This window comes from Gorilla gorilla, chromosome 4 (genome assembly GCF_029281585.2).
Source record: "Gorilla gorilla gorilla isolate KB3781 chromosome 4, NHGRI_mGorGor1-v2.1_pri, whole genome shotgun sequence".
NCBI lineage: Eukaryota > Metazoa > Chordata > Mammalia > Primates > Hominidae > Gorilla > Gorilla gorilla.
The window spans coordinates 81,240,991-81,261,572 of record NC_073228.2 but is presented as its reverse complement, the minus strand read 5'-3'; the positions used below and the strand labels follow the sequence as shown (position 1 = coordinate 81,261,572).

General features: G+C 55.5%; 2 protein-coding genes across 5 annotated transcripts in view; one reads left to right on the top strand and one right to left on the bottom strand.

Moving 5' to 3' along the window:
- The window catches only part of FAM83G (family with sequence similarity 83 member G), a 35,789-nt gene extending 19,354 nt beyond the window's left edge, over positions 1 to 16,435 (bottom strand). Inside the window, exons 1-2 of the mRNA XM_019028017.4 lie at positions 16,323 to 16,435; positions 15,134 to 15,783 (exon numbers count right to left, since the gene is read on the bottom strand). Coding sequence (XP_018883562.2) covers positions 15,134 to 15,655 — 522 coding nt within the window. The 5' untranslated portion in view covers positions 15,656 to 15,783; positions 16,323 to 16,435. The remainder of the gene's footprint in view (positions 1 to 15,133; positions 15,784 to 16,322) is intronic.
- The window catches only part of SLC5A10 (solute carrier family 5 member 10), a 70,093-nt gene that overhangs the window by 35,996 nt on the left and 13,515 nt on the right, over positions 1 to 20,582 (top strand). The window lies entirely within an intron of this gene.

Here is a 20,582-nt window from a genome sequence, read left to right as displayed (position 1 = left end):
CAGAACGCACAGCCCTCCCATACCACCAGCCTCTCACAGGTGCCCACTCTGGCCCTACTCCTGGAGCCTCAGGCCTGGGACCAGGAAGTGAGGGGCCAGGGGCCTCTCTTGCCCTGAAGTTCTAGTTGCAGTCCCAGCTCTGGGCTCAGCCCAGGGGCCCTGTGTTGGTGCATTCCCAGGCCAGGGCCGGCTACGCTCTGTCCTCCTTGTAACACCTGGGAATGCTGAGATGAACCTGATGTGTCAATGGCCAGAAGGGCAGCAGCTGGCGTGGCGGCTCGCTGGGGCATCCCCTACATTCCTGGGCTGGTGTGGACTTTGGCCAGTGTCTAAACCCAGATCTCTTCCTGTCAGCTGACAACATCTGTCCCCATAGCAGGTGACCTCCTGCTAGACCTGGCTCAGGGTGGGGCCCCAGTTGTCAGGGTATACCTACCTTCCCCCAGCCCAGCCAAGCACCACCAACAGGGCAGGGGGCCTGGGTGAGTGAAGGTGCAAGGTGGAACATGCAGAAGGACAGGATGAGGTGGTATGGGCCCGGCCCCAGTGGGGCTCAGTGACTGTCAGGCTTCTCTCACACCTAGTCCCCTCCCTGTCCCTTGGCAGCAAGGGGAGGGAGTCAGGACAGGGCCTGTGCCTGGGCACAGCTGCCTACACTGCTGATGCAGACACATGTCCCACTTTCGGGCAGCCCCACCCCTCCCACCCTCCGAGCCTGGCACCACCATCCCTGTCCCAGGTCTGAGGACCACCTGGAGAAGAGGCCAGGGACCTGCCCTAGGCCACACAGCAAGCTGGGGACAGAGTCAGGCTACAGACTACCCTGACTTGCCAGAGAGCACCCCAGCCTTGCTGGGATGCGGAGATTCAGGGTGATGGAGGCGGCCTGGAGCCTGCTGGGGATGTGTCTGCACGCCCCAAAGTGAGCTCACCAGGCTGGCCCCTGCAGGCCCATCTGGGCTCCTCCTGGGCCTCAGGCCCCTGCTGACACTCATCGTTCACCTGGCACCAAAGCCCAAACTCCAGCAGAGGGGAGGGCTCCATACCTGCCCTGCCTCAAACTCACTGTGTGACCCTGAGCAAAACACCTGGCTTCTCTGGACCCAGTTTTCTCATCAGTATAGCATGCTCCATATCTCAGGAGAATGGAGCACACCTGAATACCGCAGCACCTGCAAAGAGCCCGACCGGGGGCTGGGGCGGGGGCTTGGTGATGCCCGTTTGCTGCCTTTCTCCCACAGTCACCCCGCACGTTCCCATTTACAGGGGGTCTTGTCAGCCTGACTCCTGCAGCCTCTCACAGGCACCATGGTAGTGACAGCCCAGCATGCAGCCAGGTAAACTGAGGCTCAATGAGGTTGTAAGGCTTGTTGGATGTCGCAAAGCAAGTTGGTCCAGGGCCTGGACCTACCTCCGAGTCAGGTCAGGGTTGGTCTCCAGTCCCTTCTCTTGGACGTTTAGTCTCGGAGAGCCTGGGAGACAGTGGTCCCCCCAGAGCAGAGAGCGGAGGTGTGGGACCAGCTGGGACTCCCAGAACTCCAAGGCCTAGGGTTCTCTCTGTTTTCTGGGGAGATGACTGCTCCCTATCTCTCTGTTTCTGAAGGGCTGTTTTGGGGCAGAGGGAGTAGCTGGTTGATGCAGGGTCTACGACTCGCAGGGGAGGCAGATGTTGGCACCAGATGGGGAAGCACTTGCTGCCCCCAGGGCTGCCCAAGGTTAAACAGGGATCTTAAGAGGGAGCTCACTCCCTGACCTAGGAGATGTTCAAGGAAGGCCAGAGACTGCTTGGAGCGGGGGTAGATGATAGGGCAGAGAAGACATAATGCAGGCAGGTCACCATGACCCTGGATGCAGTGGTGATGAGACACTGGGCAGGGGTGTGTGGTGGTAGCAGGGTCCTCCCTGCCTGGGATCTCCCAGACTCAAAGCCTCTCCAGCCCCGGAATCTCCTTAGTTAAGCCACTTCTGAGCAGGCAAACAGCCTCACGTGCCACCCTGGAAAGGAGCCTAATGAGGGCGCAGTAGGCATGCTTCTCCCTGGAGGGCACCAGGCCCTGCCTACCGTGGCAGATGGGGACTTGCCCTGGGCTTGGGCTGGGGGACGTGCCCCAGCAGGACCCGCACCATGTGTGCCACTCCCCACATTGCCCTCAGCCAGGCAGGGTGCCTGATCCAGGGACCATCTGCTGTCAGGTTGGATATGTTGGAGCCTGCACTCCAAAATGGATCCCCCCACAGTCCTGGCTCTTCCCAGGCATTGGGTTCAGTGCCTAGGGTGGTCAGAGATGGGTTTGTAACAGGCACGAGCTTATGCTGGGGATGGGGAGGGGGAGCCTGGTGCTCCCCAGGCAACCCCCAACAGCCTGGCCTGTCCATGGAGCCACAAAGGTTTCTTGGCGGCCCTTGAGTCCTGTCATGGGCCCTTTCCCATTTTATAGACAGGAAAGCTGGGATCACAGTCCATGACTGAGGCTAGAACCCAGGGCCCTGTCCCACCCAGAGCACCTTCTGCACAAGAGACTGGGCATCAGTCCTGGGCCCTTGAGCTGCTTGATGGTTTATAAGGAGCCTTTACAGCTGTTACCTTGTTCAGGCCTCACAAGCACACCGGGAGGCAGTGGTTCTTTTTCCCATTTTGCAGATAAAGAAACTGAAGCACAGAGGCATTCGCTACCTTGCCTAATTCTGTTGGGAGGCCCAGCTCACTCGTGACACCGTGAGCTCAGCAAAAGCAGAGCCCTTGTCTGAGCCCAGGACGGGGCCTGGTTTAAGGAAGGTCCTGGGGAGCTTTTATCAACTGAGAACAAGACCAACTGGCTTGGTCTGGGAATGACTGCAGGAATCAGGGCAACTGGGACCACAGCCCCTCCTGGGCCCTTGGTTTCCCCATCTGTCAAATGGGGGTGTGGGCCTGGCTTGCCCCTGTGGTTCTATCCAGTTCACACATTGGCAGAGCTGGCCCAAGTCAAGAAAAGTACCAGATGCTTCGCGCAGCCCCAAGCCCGCACGTCCTCTCAGAGGTCCTGGGCAGGGCAAGGGCTGTGGAAATGAGAGGGGAGGCTGACTCCAAAGACCAGCTCTACCTGCTGTTATGTCAGGGGCCATACTGGGCAGGAGGCGGGTGGCCTGGGTCCCATCACTGAGCTTGTTCCACTCCTGAGGCAGGAACCAGCCATGTCCATGTGAGCAGCTGGCACAGGGGCAGGCATGGCAGGCGGGCACGTGTGTGTCCTGCACCCCAGGTACCGTTGTCAAAGCCGACGGGCAGCTCCCAGCCCAGCAGCCTGGAATCTGCGCAGGCCACACAGCCCAGCTCCCAAGTGAAGGAGGGAGCCCAGTGGTCCCTGTGCATCTTACTGATGGACAGGCCTCTGCTGGGCAGCCTTGAGGCCTCGAAGATGCAGCTGCAGAACCCAGGAGGCCCAATGCCCAAGACAACCATCTGACTCCTGCCAGGGTGTGGGAGGATGGCCCAAGATGGCAGGGTGTGGGAGGATGGCCATGCCTGGGGGGCAGAGGCAGGCAGACTGCACTGGAGGGGAACACCAGCAGGGATGTGGGCACTGCACTCCAGTGAGCCAACAGCGAGCCTGCGCCTGCCCCAGCCCAGGCCTCTCCCTGGGGGCTCCTGGTGCCCAAACACCTCCTGCATGTCTGTCCAGGGGTGTCCATATGCACGAGCCCTCCAGCGCCCCACCCGATGAGCACCTCCTCCCATGCTGTACCCTCCCTGCCCAGTGGATCCGCCGGCCTTCTCCACCCTGCCTTCTGCCTGTGTCTCGAATCCCCCACCTCCCTCTGTGTCCTTGGGACAGGGGGACATCCGCCTCCATGTGAGAGATGCAGAAACTGCAGCTGGGAGAGGGGAGGGCACTGGTCCAAGGTGGTGCTGCATGGGGATCCCCAGTGCCCTGCCAGGAGCACCTCCATCACCTGGGCAGTGACCGGAGCAGCTTGAGCTGGGATGCAGGGGTGACAGCATCTCACACAAAGGAGAACCCCACCTGTGGCCACTGCCCCCCAGCAGACACGGCCTGAAGCCACATAACACTGGCTGCTGGCGTTGGGGGTGGGACAGGGCTTTAGGTCACAGAGGCAGGGAGCACAGGCGTGGGCCTCCTCAATCTCCCTCAGCCCCAGCCAGAGCCCCCTGAGCAAGGGTGGAGCGGGCGGAGTCGGTCCAGCACCGGTGCCCGAGCTCTAGGCTGGGCTTTGGGTGAGCCACACCTGCGTTCCAGGTCTCGGTTTCTTCACCTGTCAAAGGAGAAGATGGACAACATGTCCAAGGCCCTTCGTCTCTGATGTCCCTGTCGAGGGACCCCAACTCCTGTTCCCTGCCTGGTGCCCGGCAGGGCCTGTCTGCACGGCTAACACATCTCATTGCGCCCACAGGTCTGGGAGAGGAAGTGCTGGTGGCCGCCCTCTCCCTGCCTCCCCACAGGGCTCCTGCCTCACAGGTGCCAACAACAGCCTGTGGCTCCTGACACCCACAACAGCTGTTTCCTAGCCTTCCTGTGACCACAGAACCACTCTTGAAGCAGAAGTGCCCTCGCAGGGCGAGTAGGTAGAACAGGTCTCCACAGAGGTGCCTGGGGAGGAGGGGTGGGGCAAGATGGGCTGGCCTGGTTCCGAGCATGGTGGGAAACCACGGGTGCACAGGCCCAGCCTCTGCAGCAGCACCTCTTCGGGGGGCCCTGACCAACGCATCCTGACCCCTCTCCCCGACGCGTCCTGATCCCTCTCCCCGACGCATCCTGCCTCAAGCCACTGTGTCTCCTACATGTTGTTCTCCTTGCCACCTGCCCATTTTGCATCTGCTCGGACAACTACCGTTTTTCAAATCCCAACTCCAGTGCAGCCCCAGCCTCCCCTGTCGTCACTCTGGCCTGTCTGGGTTGAGCGTGTATCACTTGCGTATTTCTTCTCAGGCACAGCAATGGAGTCTCCCAAGGACTGAGTCGCAAGACTCGGGTAAGAGGGGACAGTTTCCAACCTGCACGTGACAAGCCTTACACTCACCTCACCCTCCTAGGCCTCAGAGATCCCTAGAGGCGGCTCAGAGAGAGGAGAGAGGCGGCCATATTCTCTCTCCTCACTATGCTCCAGGCAGGTGGAGTACAGATACCCTCAAGCCTGCCCCAGAACCTGGAGCCCTGAAGCAGCCACAGACACTGCACACACTGCAGACAAGTCCCTAGGCCTCTCTGGGCCTCACTTTCCCACCTGAGAAGTGCAGGGGGTGGAGAGAGTCTCTCATCTTGGGGTTTGTTATTCTCCAGGTCTGATGGCAGATGCCCAGACAGTGGCAGTGTGGGCTCTGCACCCGCTGGCTCCGATCTCAGCTCCTCCTGGGAAGCTGCATGACCTTGGGCAAGTACCTTCATTTCTTCATGGGGATAATAACAATCCCCACCCACAAGGTTGTTGGAAATTAAAATGAATTCATGCAGGTGAAGCCCTAGCAGGGGATCCACCAACGGCAGCTGCACGGACCCTCCTCGTCCTCCCACCAACCCAAGTCCCATCCCACCAGACCCACAGCTCCCTCTGGGGTGAACAGGCCAGGAGCGTCTCACTACCCTCCGGGCCAGCTGGAAGGCTGTAAGTGACGCATCAGGGCTGCTCACAGGAATGCTGCAGACTGTCTTAAAGGTTGAGGCAGTGGCCATCATGACCTTGGATTCAACTTCCACTTACAGCCATGATGGAATAACAGAGACGGAATTCACCCTCCTGCCTTAGCAATAAAAAACCCGGATAAAATCTATGAAGCCATGGACAACAGGCTTCAATCAGCACAGCGATTCCTGAGAGAAGAGGAACAAACCAGCTGAGCCCTAGGATCACCCCACTACTTCCAGGCTGCAGCACAGGGAGGGGCGCCCCCGTGGAGTCTTGTGGTCTCCCTGAGTTGAGGAGACAGGGTTCACTCTGAGTGTAGCAGCTAGGATTTGCAGGACGGAGTGCCGCAGGGGAGAGAGCTGCACAGAGTGAACTCCAGAGACCTGCAGAGGGTCCCCTGGAGTCTTCAGCTGATAGCCGAGCAGCACACGAACGTGAGGAAACTACTGAGGCTGAGCAGGGAACCACTGGAAAGGGGAGGCTGAGCAGAGAACCACCGGAAAGGGGTGGCTGGAACAATTGCTGGTGCTCACGCAGGACCGGGAATAGTGTATGTGCCCCCAGCCAGAACAGAAACCCCTCCTAACACACAGGTCCTGCAGGGGGGGTCCTCAGAAGGATACTGCCTCAGCAGTTGACAAATAAGTCCTAGACCAGGCATAAGCAAACTTCCTGAAGAACCAGAGTGTAGACATGTGAGGCTTTAAGGGCCATATGTTCTCTGTCACAACTACTCAAATCTGCTGGTTTAACACAAAAGCAGCAAACAAAGTATGTAAATAAATGTCTATGTTCTATTGTTTATAAAAGCTGGCAACAGGCTTCCTTTGGCCTGGGGTCCATAATTTGCAACTCCTACCCTGGAGTGAAGTCTGCTCTGGTCCTGTCTAATAAAGCTTGACAGGAAGCCACAAAAGCATTAAATCGTTTCCAAGTAACGGATCAGAACAAGGCTCCAAAATATTTAAAGGAGAAAACAAAACAAACAAAAACTACAAACTAAAATCCAACATGCCTGGTATCCAATTAAAAATTACCAGACACACAAAGAAACAAGAAAACATGATGCACATGAGAAAAAAAATCCATCAAAATCAACCAAAACCCGACACAGATGTTAGAACTGGCAGATAAAGACATAAAAACAGTTATAACTGTGTTCCATGTGTTCAAAAAGTTAGGTAGAGATGTGGAAGTTTTTTTTTAGCCAACAAATCGAAATTCAAGAGGTGAAAATGCAACATTTAAGACGAAAAATATACTAGGTGGAATTAACAGATTAAACACTATAGAAGAGAAAATTAGTGAACTTGAAGACATATAAGTAGAAACTGTCCAAAATGACACACAGAAAGACTGAAAGAACATGATCACAGCATCAGCAAACTGTGGGTCAACTTCAAGCCATCCAATATATGTGTAATTGCAGTCTCAGAAGGTGGAAGGGTTGGGAGTGAGCGAGAGACCAAAAAAATAAATAAATAAGAAAAAAATGGCCAAAACACTTCTACCATTTGATTAAAGACTAAATCCAAGGCAAGGTGCAGTGGCTCATGCCTATAATCCCAGCACTTTGGGAGGCAGAGGCGGGTGGATCACTTGAGGTCAGAATTTCGAGACCAGCCTGGCCAACATGGCAAAACCCTGTCTCTACTAAAAATACAAAAATTAGCAGGGCATAGTGGCATGTGCCTATAATCCCAGCTACTTGGGAGGCTGAGGCAGGAGAACTGCTTGAACCCAGGAGGTGGAGTTTGCAGTGAGCCAAGATTGCGCCACTGCACTCCAGCCTGGGCAACAGAGTAAGACTCTGTCTCAATTAAAAAAAAAAAAAAAAAAAAGACTAAATCCACAGGTCTCAGAAGAGACATGAAAAAACTATACCAACGCACATCATAAACAAATCACTTAAAGTCAGTAACAAAGAGAGCCTTAAAAACAACCAGAAGAGAAAAGACAACTGCATGTCAAGGAACAAAGTAAGTGGACTTCTCATCAGAATCACTGCAAGCCACAAGACAACAGGCAATATCTTTAAAGTACTAAATGAAAAAAAAAAAAATCAACTTAGAATTTTATACCCAGCAAAAATACATTTCAAAACAAAAGGCAAACTAAAGACTTTTTCAAATATAAAAAATCTGAGAGAATTCATTACCAGCAGACCCGCACTCCCTCCTCCAGCTGCAACCCCCTCCTCCAGCAGCACGGTTGGGACAGACGTGGCTGCAGCACCTCAGTTTTTCTATCATGACATGGTCCCACTCCCCCTCCCCTCCTCCTCCCCTCCAGGGGGCTGGCAGAATTAGTGACATGCCATCTGAAGAGGCCCAAGAAGGTTCTCTGGGTTAGGAAGTTCTCCTAGGATCCCTGGGTGGTGCTCCCTGCCACCTCCTGGCAATCTCCAAACCAGTTTGCCCATATAATGTCTCTGAAAGTCTGTCACCGAGAGGACTAGTTTAGCTAACAGTCTCATCTTGCCTCCCAGGGTAAAGGGAGTCTGTGTACTTGGTAACAAATGCTGACCCCAGCCAGAGCAAGGATAATTAGGCCAACCAGCTGGCACGCATACAGGTGTCCCTTTTCTGGAGACAGGGAAGGGTGGTGATGGCCACTCCCATTTTTTTCCAGAGGGGGTGTCACTGTCCCAGGGCCACCCTGTCAACTAGTGGCAGAGGTCTCCTGTTCCTAGGCTTTTCTCCTAATGGGGGACCCTGTGTCCATTCCAACCTCTGAACCCACCCACAGCCTCCCAGAGGCCACCTCAGCTCTTGAAAGAAATACCTGACCATCAGCACTGTCTGGAAGGTTAATGCCTGGGCCTCCCTGGCTCTGCCATGCCTTCCCTGGGTGGCCCATGGCGGGTCACTTCCCACTCTAAGCCTCAGTTTCTCTTCTTGGTAACATGGGGAGTGAAACTGGATGAACTCTGAGGTCCCGTTCCCCTTGACATTCATCAGCTCTGTGAACACCTTCCCCACCCTCTGACTATTAAGACTGAAGCCTCATTAAGGCCAATTAAAGGAAGATCAGGCCTTCTGAGCACCAAATGGCTGCAGTGGGTTGGGGTCAAGAAGCCCAGGCTAATCATGCCCAGAGCGCTCTGACCAGGAGGCTCAGCCTAGCCCAGTGGCATGAAGGCACTACCCTGAGTCTCCTACCTCCCCCAGACGGACATCAGCTTCCTGGTCATGGCTCAGGAATACTGCAGAGACAAGGGGCTGGCAGAGCTTGGGGAAAGGCCATGAGGTGACCAAGGCTGTTCCCTGTGGATGAGGCAAGAGGGCAAGATCCTTTCCCACTGGCCACAAGGAGCTTCAGAATCCTCAGAGCTTCCAGGCTTGCAGGCGCAGGATCCAGCCAACCAGACCATCCCATGTGGGCAGCAAATGGCACCAGCTGAGAATTTTCAAACAGGAAAATCTCAAAACTATAGATTCAAAAGCCTTTAAAACCTCAGCTTCTCCAGGGTCCAAGAGCGACAGACATTGGGGCCATCAAGCATCCTAATGCCCCAGAAAGCCTGGCTTGGAAAGGACTTGCCCAAGGTCACAAAGCACACCAGGGCAGGGCTGAGGCTTCTAGGCCACCTGGTGCCCACATGCTCTCTGCTGCGTTCCAGTGAGCCCCTGCTTGAACTTCTCCCAGGACAGGGAGCTCACCACTTCCACCCCAGACTACTCACAGAGAGAAGCTCTCAGGACAGGAGTGAGGAGTGAAGGTGGAGGAGGCGAGGGGAGAGATCTGGCATCTACCGATGCCAGCTCCATGTCAGACACAGAGTGTTTTACACACCACACTTTTTCACATTTAAATCTCACTATGACTTTATGAGGCAGGTGTTAGCTGTTAGCACTACCATGACACTGAGGAGGAAGGAACAGAAGGTCAGAGAGGCCAAGCAACTATCTCCAAGCAGCCACTAAAGATAACACCAGAGCTGGGGCTCATGCCTGGGTCCCAGTGATACGGAAGCCTGTCTTCCCACCACCCCACATGGCATTTAACCTGGCAAGGTACTCGAGCCCAGGGGTCATTCAGACCCTTAAAGGGGACTAGGACAGCCCAACCAGGCCAGGGCCTGCCAGGCTGAGGCCAACGTGGGCCAGGGCACAGGGCGGGACCCCATCTTCCTCCCCAGCTGCTCTCAAGGCAGAGGGTAGCTCAGTGCTTTTGGATGCTCCTGTCTATCACTGCGTCAAGACAAGGCCTTGATCCCCATTTTACAAGTGAAGAAACTGAGGCCGAGGGTCCTGCAGCATGCAAGTGGCTAAGTGGGACCAGCACTCTCTGCTGGCCCAGGGGCCAGGACCCTCAGCTGCAGGGAGACCCTCTCCAGCCAGGGAGACCCAATCCAGGTCCAGCCACACCTAAGACCCTTGGTGTAACCTTATGAAGGCCCCAGCCGACTCTGAGCCTCAGTTTCCCCAGCTGTGATATGAACATGACGGCAGGCCCTGGCTCTTGGGGTTGTGGGAAGGAGGCCAGCCCAGTGGCTGAGCAGCTGCCTGTCTCACTGGAGTGCCCAGACGGGCAGGCACTCTCTCCTTAGAGCTCCTTCCTCGAAGGGCTGCTCCCGGCTCTCCTCGAAACTCTTAATTAAGGGAAGGGAGCCTTTGGAGCGCACAGGAGTTAACACCTGGGATTACTTTATCAGATGGTTCCCCACCCACTCTCTGACCTGTGGTGGGAGCCTGGGCCAGCTGTGCCCCCCACAAGGTGTCAACTGGGCCACCTGTGGCCTCTGGCAGTGTGGGGAGCTGTCCTGGCACTGCCCAGCTAAAGGATGCAATGAGTGACCCTCCTCCTGGTCCCCAGGCCACAGAGCTCACCCTGTTCTTGTGAGCCCCCGTCCCAGCCCTCCTCCAGAGAGCCCAGTATTTAGCTGCCAAGGAGCCTCATGAAAACGCTTTTACTGCCAGGCATGGTGGCTCATGCCTGTAATCCCAGCACTTTGGGAGGCAGAGGCGGGTGGATCACAAGGTCAGGAGTTCGAGACCCACCTGACCAATACGGTGAAACCCCGTTTCTATTAAAAATACAAAAATTAGCTGGGCGTGGTGGTGCACGCCTGTAATTCCAGCTACTCAGGAGGCTGAGGCAGGAGAATCGCTTGAACCCTGGAGGTGGAGGTTGCAGTGAGCAGAGATCGTGCCACTGCACTCCAGCCTGGGAGACAGAGCAAGAGTTTGTCTCGAGAAGAAAAAAAAAAAAGAAAATGCTTTTACTGTCCTGAGTCAACAGGATCCAGCAGTGAGGCTCCGGTGCTCCCATGCAGGGGTAGGGCTCGGAAGGAACAGTGCCACTGCTTCTCCAGGGAATTGGGGGGGTGCTCAGGGCCTGCAGACTGGGGGTCTCGGCCCAGTCCCTCCAGATATCAGTTCTGTGACCTCAGGCAAGTTATTTGCCATCTCCGAGCCCCATCAAGCCTCAGTTTCCTCATCTGCACAATGGAGACAACACCTACTTTCCAGAGTTGTGGGGAGGATTACACAGCATGGTAAAGTGCCCTCTCAGCACCTGGCGCGGGGCTGGCATTTAGTAAGCACCTCATTAAGCTGCTTCTATTCTCCCAGAGCCAAGCTGTGGGCCAGGACTTCAGCGTGTGAAGGCGGGGGCCTGACAGAAAAAATGTGGGGTGAATCAGGCTTCGTGAAACCTGGGTTCGACTTTATTTCTCTGGGTCTGTTCCCAAGCCCTGGCCTGGCATGCAGAGATCAGTGTTCTGGCCCTGGCCACCGGCACCTCACCCGCCCTCAGTTTCCTCAACTGTGAAATAGGGAAGGTGTGATCTGTCCCTGCCCCTGGGGCCTCACCCTGGGGCTGGTGAGGGATCCTGCTAAGGCCCCCATGCTGTGTCATGTTGAGGGGGGCTCAGCATCTGCTGGAGGAGCAACCAGCTAGAACATCTACATCCAGCTCTGGCTGAGGGAGCCCCAACCCAGCCCAGCCTCACGCCTTCTCAGGCTGCAGCCAAGTGAGGCCGGGGCTCGCCCCTCCCAGGCGTGATCTTACAGGCCCGTCCTCTGGTATGTAGTTGGAACCCCACAGCAGGTTTTTCCCCAGATAAATCATGGCTCCTGGGGCTGGGGGAGGGGCAGGCAGTTGACCTTCCATCTTGGAGTAGGAGCCCACTAGGGCTGGAGGGAGGCTGGAGGGCACAAGCTGCTGAGAGTGAGACCCGGGACCCACCCGCCTCTTGTCCCAGGGGAGTCTAGGATCACAGGGCAGCAAGGTGTCAGGGCTGAAGGGGCCCCTAACAGTCTTCAATACCTGTTCCCATTTTACAGATGGGATGACCGGGGCTTGGAGAGGAGCTGGGGCTTGTTCCAGGTCCCACAGTCAGGCAGAGGCAGAGCACGGACTCTTGGCTCCTGGTCCTGCTGTCCACTAGTTCCATTCTAGTCATTTGGGAACAGGGGGGTGGGAAGCGGGGACTGACAGCAGTCCTGACAGGAACACAGCCGCTCCCCTAAGTGCTGCGTCACTTCCCTGCCCCAGGGTCTGCCTGTTGTGCTGACGACAGGTAAGGTGAGTGAGGAGGCGGAAGGCTGGGCTGTCCTGACTCAGCCCCAGCAGCCCCAGCCTGAAGCCCCTGGTGGGAAGGGGCCAGTGTGCGGCAAGGCGGCCCAGGCAGAGGGATCCCCATCCCAGGCAGGGGGCAGGCAGAGTTCTCCCTACACAATACCAGAGTGAGAAGGGGAGGTGGAAGCATGGGCACGAGAGGTGATTCATGGGGAGAGATAAGGCAGGGAGTGCTCCCGGCAAGCAGGCAGACAAAGCGCCCCGTCAGCATCCATCAGTGTCCGGGCCCTGCCCCCGTGAGCCTGGGAAGCAGCTGGGGCAGGACAGGTGGAGGACTGCAGTGGCCCGGATGAGCTGCCCCTCCCAGCCCCTGCCTGTCACTCTGTCCTGCCAGGGCCAGGGCACAAGGGATAGCCTAGAGTTTGAGGGAAACACAGGCCTGGTCCCCACCCCTCTACCCGAGAACTAGCTAGGTGACCTTGGGCAGGGACTAACCAGTTTCTACATCTGAAAAATGAGACAGATAACACTAGCTGAGATTATAAACCGCCTTGCACTCAGTCAACACTTGCTATTGTTATTATCCCTGCCCACACATGCCACACAGGCCTGGGCCATGGGTCCCAGGACAGATGTGGCAGGGAAGGAAGTGCCCAGGGCAGAAAGCAGGGGCTTGGCTCACTACAATGCTGTGGAGTCATGAACAAATCCCTGTCCTTCTCTGTGCCTCAGTATCCTTGTCTGTCAGATGAGGGGCTTAGTCTCTACTGCCTCTGAGGCCCCCACTGTGGGACCCTTGAGGACTCCCTGAGGTCTGAGAGTAGGGAGCAGTTTCAGCAGTGAGTGCCCCATCCTGAGGGCTGGAAAAGCAGAAAGCAGGGCCCACCTGTCCGAGGCAAGCAGAAAGCAGGGCCCACCTGTCCGAGGCAAGCAGAAAGCAGGGCCCACCTGTCCGAGGCTGGAGAACATCACTCACTATGGGGCCATGTAGACAGACTGGCACCCAAACTGGAGACCAGCTTCTTCCTGGCTATGTCACCTTAGACAGGTGACAGCAATCACCTTGTGGGAAGCAAAGGAAGGCAATGTCACCTTAGGTGACACTAATAACCTTGTGGGACTTTTGTGGGAAGCAAAGGAAGCTCCAGGTGGCTCATGGGACTGTACGGAGTGGCTGGGTCACAGCTGTAGCCAGAGACTCAGGGAGGAACCTGGGGTCAGCAGGTGAAGTCCTGGCCCTGGGAGCCCCTATCTGGCCCATCACTGGGCAGGGGATCTGTCTGTCTGCAGACCCTCTGGCTGTTCCCATCTGCCTCCTTCCTGTCGCTGACGAGGAGGGGAAGCACAGAGGAGTGGGAACCTTGGCACAGCACGTCCCCCTACCCATGGCCTCAGTTTCCCTATTTTCAAGATGGAAGTGGAGGCTGGGTAATGGGATCCCAGCAGGCTCTCTGTGGGGACTGGGTTCTCTAGCCTCCAACCAGTCATCCCCATCAGGCACAGACGTCAGCAGCACTTCCTCCACACCATGGCAGGTGTGGGGCGGGTCTCTCAGTCTGCAAACTATGAAGGTCCCTTCCTCCTCCCCCTCCTCCTCCTCTTCCTCTAACTCCTTCCTTACTTTTGTCACCCGATATTCCATCTTCACAATAGCCAAAGATGCAGCTTTTATCCACACCACCTCCATCTTATAGATCAGAAACCCGAAGCCTCAAAGCTGCCCAGGGTCAGTCAGTGAATTGAGAGCAGCCAGACCAGGGGCCAGGCGCCCCCACCCAGCTAGCTGACCCAACTGGTCCCCTTGTTGGGCAGGGACTCCACCTTCCTGGAAACTGGGGCCAGGGCCAGGGGCCACCTCATCAGTTCTTGACCCACATCTGGTTTCTCTGCCCACGAACTTCCCCAAGGCCCTGTCAGTTAGCCAGGATGGTCCCTGAAGCCAGCATTCTGGTCTTCTGCAATTGGCTGCCCTGCTCTGGGACTGGAAGTATAAAGGGATTAGACCCAGCTAGGAACACCTCATCCCACAACCTGAGGCCCAGACCTGGCTTCAGAATCCTTCTCAACACAGCTCACTAGGTAAGCTTTATCTATCAAATTAAGATGTGCTTGGAAACGATGAGAAGGTACTTACGTGCAGCAGGCATTAGCACCTGCTCATGGTCACAACTGTCCAGCAGTGGCCTAGCTGTCTCTGCAAATGGCAAGCACCCCTTCTCAGAATGTGTGACGGTGTGTCAGCCAAGAATGGCCCCCCACAGCTAGGGCACTGCATAGCCCAACAGGGGTGGAGAAGGGGAGGGCCAGAGAAGGCTTGAGGTCCCTTCCGGTGGCAAAATTCAGGTGGACAATGCTCAGGTGGACTCACTCCACTTCCACAGATGAGGACCACACCTCCCTCACCCAAGCATCCTGGCCTGGAAAGTTTCCAGCATTGCAAAGCTCACAAAGAGGCTCAGAGAGGGTGTGCAATCTGCTCCCAGTTGCTCAGCACAGCTAGGAAACAGGCAGTGTTGAACAAGGACCTCCAGGCCAGTCTCAGATGGACTTGGACCATGCCTATTCCCTCACCCCACAACAAAAGCTCTCCCCACCAGAGAACTCACGGTGTGTGCGCGCCTTTACAGTGAATCAGAGCCACTCTAAGGAGAGTGAGAGGAAGCCCTGGGGTTCCTCCCCTCCGCACTCCACCCTATCTCGGTGCCTTCTTCTGGGGAACCAGAAACACCCTCCAACAATAAAGAGGCCCTTTGAGACGGGGCAGCCCACTGTCACCTGCTAGGACCTGGGAACCCTACCCTGCAAAGAAACTGCGGATCCCCACGAAGGTAGGGAGGAAACCTCCACCCAGGAGGCAGCCAGGGAAACAGCAGAGATCCCTAGAAGCCCATGTTGGGCTCCCGTTTTGGGCTCTGAGTGAGCCTGTATTGAGAGGGGTCCGGTGGCTGGTTGGGCCATGGCTCCAGGAGTCCCCGCGCTGCCTCACCTTCTGTGCCTGGCTGATCATCTTCCGCACCACCTCTTTGATGTGGGCCTGCCCGTCTATGGGGGGCTGCATGTAGACGCTGGCCCGGGTCACGCCGCGGTAGGCGATGGTGTCGGGCCAGCCCAGGTCCAGCTGCGGGATGGAGCGGTCCGACTTCTGGGGCCAGTACTCCAGGGAGGGCAGCGGCTCGGCCTCGGTGGGGACCCCATCCGCCCCGCTGGCTTCCTCGCCGTCGCCGACCCCATTGTCCTCGGGCCCCTGAGAGGGGCCCGTGCCCCGAGGGTCCTCAGAGCCCGGGTCGTACACCTCGATGGTCTCCAGGATGCGCTTGAGCTCCAGCTCCGAGAGGAAGTCTCGGATGTTCTCCCGCTTGAGCACCTCGTAGAAGGCGTCCCGGCCGCGGGCCACCAGGGCCTCCAGCGCCAGCCGCTGCTCCTCGCTGTAGAAGAACTCGGGCTTGGACTCGCTGGAGCGCCAGTTCACATGGTTGTCGTCCAGACACTGCACCTGGGAGAAGGCCATGGCGCCGCCTGCCCGGGCACTGCTGCCGGGGGTGGGAGGGCAAGGTCCAGCTCCTAGCTCCGGCCCGGCTGGGGCACCGCGCGCTCGGGGGCCTCTCCGCGGCCTCTGCTCCTCTGCCCATGAGCAACCTGCGGGAAAGACCTGATGAGCCCGGCTCGGCGGGGAGGGCGGGCCGCGCGGGGAGGGGCGGCGGGGGCGGGGCCGGGAACTCAGGTGGGCGTGGGAAGGACGGGGCTGGGGCTGGAGCTGGGAAGATGAGGTGGGGGCACTGGACTGGGATGGGAAGAAAGTAAAGGATTGGAACAGCGGTGAGGGAGCCGTGGGCCACGTCCCAGGGCTCAGCGTGCCTCTATGTGCAGGGAACCCACATCCCAGATTTCCGGAGCTGCCTGAAGTCCTAGCAACTTCTGAGGGAAACTAGGGCAGCCGGGGAACTTCCCAGTAGCTTCTTAGAGTGGGAGGCGGCCCCGGCACAGAGGCGCCCCGCAAACCGAGGGCTTCCGGGTAAGGGAGGGGTCTTAAAATTTCCGGGTGACGGCAACCCAGGAGGCCTGCCTGGAGGAGGCTGGGGCTCTGGGAGGGGTCCAGGAGACTCAGAAGCGCGGTTGCGGGGCGGCGGCGCCCCGCGAGACCCGGGATCTGGGGGGCACGGCCGGGACTTGCTTACCGAGCGGGCGCTGGCGGAGCGGGGCGCACACGCGGCGGCTACGGCGGCGGCGCGAGGCTGGGCGGGGGCGCGCCGGTGACTCAGGGCCGCCCCGCTCACCCCGCCGCCGCCACCTGCGGTCACGTGCCGCCCGGGGCGGGGCCGGAAGCTGATTCACCCCTCGACAGGCAGACAGACCTGGGGCGGACGCACTGCCCACGGTCCCCTGGTGCCCGAATTCCGAAAATATCAGAGGCCTAAGCCCAAGAGCTCCTGGAACACCCAGCCCAGAGAGGGACAGTGTTCTCCCTGAGGTCACACAGCGGGTCAACAGCCTTGGCACCCCCCTGTGCCCCCAGGGTCTGTTGGTGATCCTGGATCAACCCTGGCTGTGCCCAGTTTCGCCGGTGTGGCGGGAAGTCCGTGCGGCTGTATAGATACCCAGCTGTCCAGTTGTGGAAACAGGTCTAGGGTACTGGGCTGGGAGCCCCCAGGCAGGGATAGGGCACTGACTGACCCAAACTCAGGGCTTTCCTGGGCAGATACCCAGTTCTCAGTCCTAAGCCCTGATCCCCTCTGGGAGGGGTCCCCGGACTGCTTCTGCGTGGCGGGCAGCACCCGACCTGAACCCTAGGGCAGGGAGGGGCCAAGAGGGCCGCTGTGGGCTGGGGTCAGGCCCAGCTCTCTGCTGAGCGTCCCCTGGGGTTGGGACCCTGGTTATGGGGAGCGTGGAGACCACATCTGAAGGCAGGCTTTGAGGGTGGGACAGCAAAGCCCATTAAATCTGGCCCAACAAACAGCCCCCACCCCATCGCGTGCCGCAGCCAGTCTGCCCGGCACCAGGCCCAGCCCTTCCTCCCATCCCCCATACTTGCTCTGGATCTGGATGGGGCTGGTTTGGGTCCCTTAAGGATGCTGCTTCCGTAGGCTGGTGACATCTCTAGGCCTTGTGCCCTCAAACCCCCCTCCTCCAAGGCCTTCTCCACCATTCATGGCCCATCAGGACTCCTTGCCTGTGAGTCCACTGCCCTGGGCAATGACTGGCCTCCTAGGCCCAGCATCCTTGTGGTCCCCATCACTGACCCCTCAAGCATGAAGTCCTACACTCTGCCATATAGCCCCCCAAGGGCTTTATGCTACTGAACATAGTGGCCCCTGGGGAACAGGCACACATATTTGCATCCTCCCCCTGCCCCAGGGCCAGAGAGGGGAGGTGGTCCCAGCGGGGGAGCCCTGCCTTGAGGGTCCTGAAGACCCATTTATAGCCCCTCTGCTACTGTGGATCCCCTGTAAGACCTTCTCTGAGCCGCCTCAGCTTCTCCCTGTGTTCTTACCAATGCACAGAGGCTGGAGAGTTCAGGAAGGGAGTCCAAGGCCTCACTCCCACCTCCACCACCCCAACACTTCTGCAGTTGATGAGCAGGAAGGTTGTATGCACCCAGTTTTCCCCAGTAGCGACGTTTTGCATAACTATAATACAATAATATCACAGCCAGAAAATTGACACTGGTGCAATCCACAAAGCTTATTTAGATTTCACCAGTTTTTTGTTTGTTTTGGGACAGGGTCTTGCTCTGTCACCTAGGCTGGAGTGCAGTGGTATGTACAATCATTGCTCAATGCAGCCTTGAACTCCTGGGCTCTAGCAATACTCCTGCCTCAGCCTCCTGAGTAGCTGGGACCAGAGACACCATGCCCAGCTAATTTTTTTTCTTTTTTTTTTTTTTTTTTGTAGAGACAAGGCCTCACTATGTTGCTCAGACTGGTCTCAAACTCCTGGCCTCAAGTGATTCTCCCACCTTGGCCTCCCAAAGTTCTGGGATTATAGGCGTGAGCCACTGCACTGGCCAGATTTCACCAGTTTTACATGCACTCATTTATGTGTGTTATACAACCTTATTATGTGTATAGATTTGTGTAACCACCATTACAGTCAAGATACAGAACTGTTCTGTCACTACAAAGATCTCCTTCTCTGTAGCCATCCCCACACCTCCCCCGACCACCATTCCTAACTTCTGGCAACCACTAATCTATTCTACAATTCAACAATTTTGCTATTTCAAGAATGCTATATAAATGGAAGATATAGTATATAAACTTTTGGGATTGGCCTTTTTTCCCACTTAGCATAATTCTCCAGCAAGTCATCCAGGTTGTTTCATGGATCAATGGTTTTTGCTTTTTATTGCTGACTAGTATTCCATGGTATGGATATACCACAGTTTGCTTAACCATTTCAGTGATTGAAGGATATGTGGGGTTTCCAGCTTTTGATTATTACAAATAACCTTGTTATGAGCATTCATACACATATGTATATAAACATCAGGTTTCATTTCTCTGGCATAAGTGCCCAAGAGTGTTATTCCTGGGTCCTGGTAGTTGCATGTTCAAACACTGCCAAACTTTTTCCAGAGTGGCTGCACCATTTCACATTCTCACCAACAATGTATGAGTGATCCAGTTTCTCCACATCCTTGCCAACATGTGGTGTTACTGCTTTTTTTTTTTTTTTTTGGCCATTCTGATAGGTAGATCATATCTTATTGTGGCTTAAATTTGTGCTTTCCTGATGGCTAATGTCATTGAATCTCTTTTCATGGGCTTATATGCCATCCGTTTGTCTTTTCCTTTGAAACATTTGTTCATGTCTTTTGCCCATTTTCTAATTGGATTGTCTATTTTTTAACTCTTGAGTTTTAACTTTTTTACTTTTTTGTTTTATTAGAGATAGGCTCTTGCTCTGTTATCCAGGCTGAAGTGCAGTGGCTTAATGATAGCTTACCGCAACCTCAAATTCCTGGGCTCAAGCCGTCCTCCCACTTCAGCCTCCTGAGTAGCTGGGACTACAGGTGTGCACCACCATGCCTGGCTAATTGTTTTTTATTTTTAGTAGAATCATGGTCTTGCTATGTTGCCCAGGCTTATACTGTTGAATTTCAAAAGTTCTTTATATATTCTAGATACAGGACCTTTGTTGGGTGTGTGCTCTGCAAATATTTTCTCCCAGTCAGTAGCTTGCTTTTTCATCCTCTTCGAGGTGTCTTACACAGAGCTAAAGTTTTAAATGTTGATGAGGTCCAGTTTATCAATTTTTCCTTTTATGCATCATGCTTTTGGCATCAAGTCTAAGAACTATTCACTTTGTTGAAGTCAAAATGAAAATGTAGAGACGAATCTCTATATTTAACGTTTTATTTGGGAAGAAAAATTGCAATTCAGGGCATGCACAAAGACTGGGTGGTCTTTGATGTGTCTGGAGAACACAAAGAAGGTTAGAGGTTTTCTTGAAAGCAGAAATGTTCCTTAGTGCTCTTTGAGAAAGTTCCTTGGCACTGGTAAGGGTTTGGGGAGCTGAAGAGTTCTGACTGGTAAGTGACAGTGGTAAGCAAAATTAGTCCTAGATCTGTAGCAAGTTATCTCAGCAGCTATAGATAAAACTGGTTGCAGGTTGTAAAAGGGAGTTTCTTTCACCAGCCAGGCTCATAGGGAATTGCATTTTTGGAATAATGTTATGTACCCTGGGTGCTTTCCCCCACTGTCCTCTTAACTCTATTTTAGTTTTGTAGACAAGAATGATCCAATGTGTATGATCAACTTTTACAGCCTAGCCTTAGGTCCTAAAGATTTTCTCCTATTATTTTCCCCAAAAGTTTGATAGTTTTTTTTAACATTTTATATTTAAATCTGTGATCTATTTTGAATTAATTTTTGTATAAGATGTGAAGTTTAGATTGAGGGTAGGTTTTTGGCCTATAGATGTTCTCAGAATTCTGAGTTTTTACAGAGGAGGAGACAGCGTCACAGATTTTTTTCTTTTTTTGATACGGGTTCTTGCACTGTTGCCCAGGCTGGCGTGCAGTGTCACGATCTCAGCTCACTGCAAGCTCCGCCTCCTGGGTTCACACCATTCTCCTGCCTCAGCCTCCGGAGTAGCTGGGACTACAGGCGCCTGCCACCACGCCCTGCTAATTTTTTGTACTTTTAGTAGAGACGGGGTTTCACCGTGTTAGCCAGGATGGTATCGATCTCCTGACCTTGTGATCTGCCTGCCTCAGCCTCCCAAAGTGCTGGGATTACAGGCGTGAGCCACCGTGCCTGGCATTATTATTATTATTTTTTTTTTTTTTTGAGATAGCGTCTTGCTGTGTCTCCCAGGCTGGAGTGCAATGGCCTGATCTCAGCTCACTGCAACCTCCATCTCCCAGGTTCAGCGATTCTCGTGCCGTAGCCTCCCAAGTAGCTGGGACTACAGGTGCGTGCCACTGCACCTTGCTA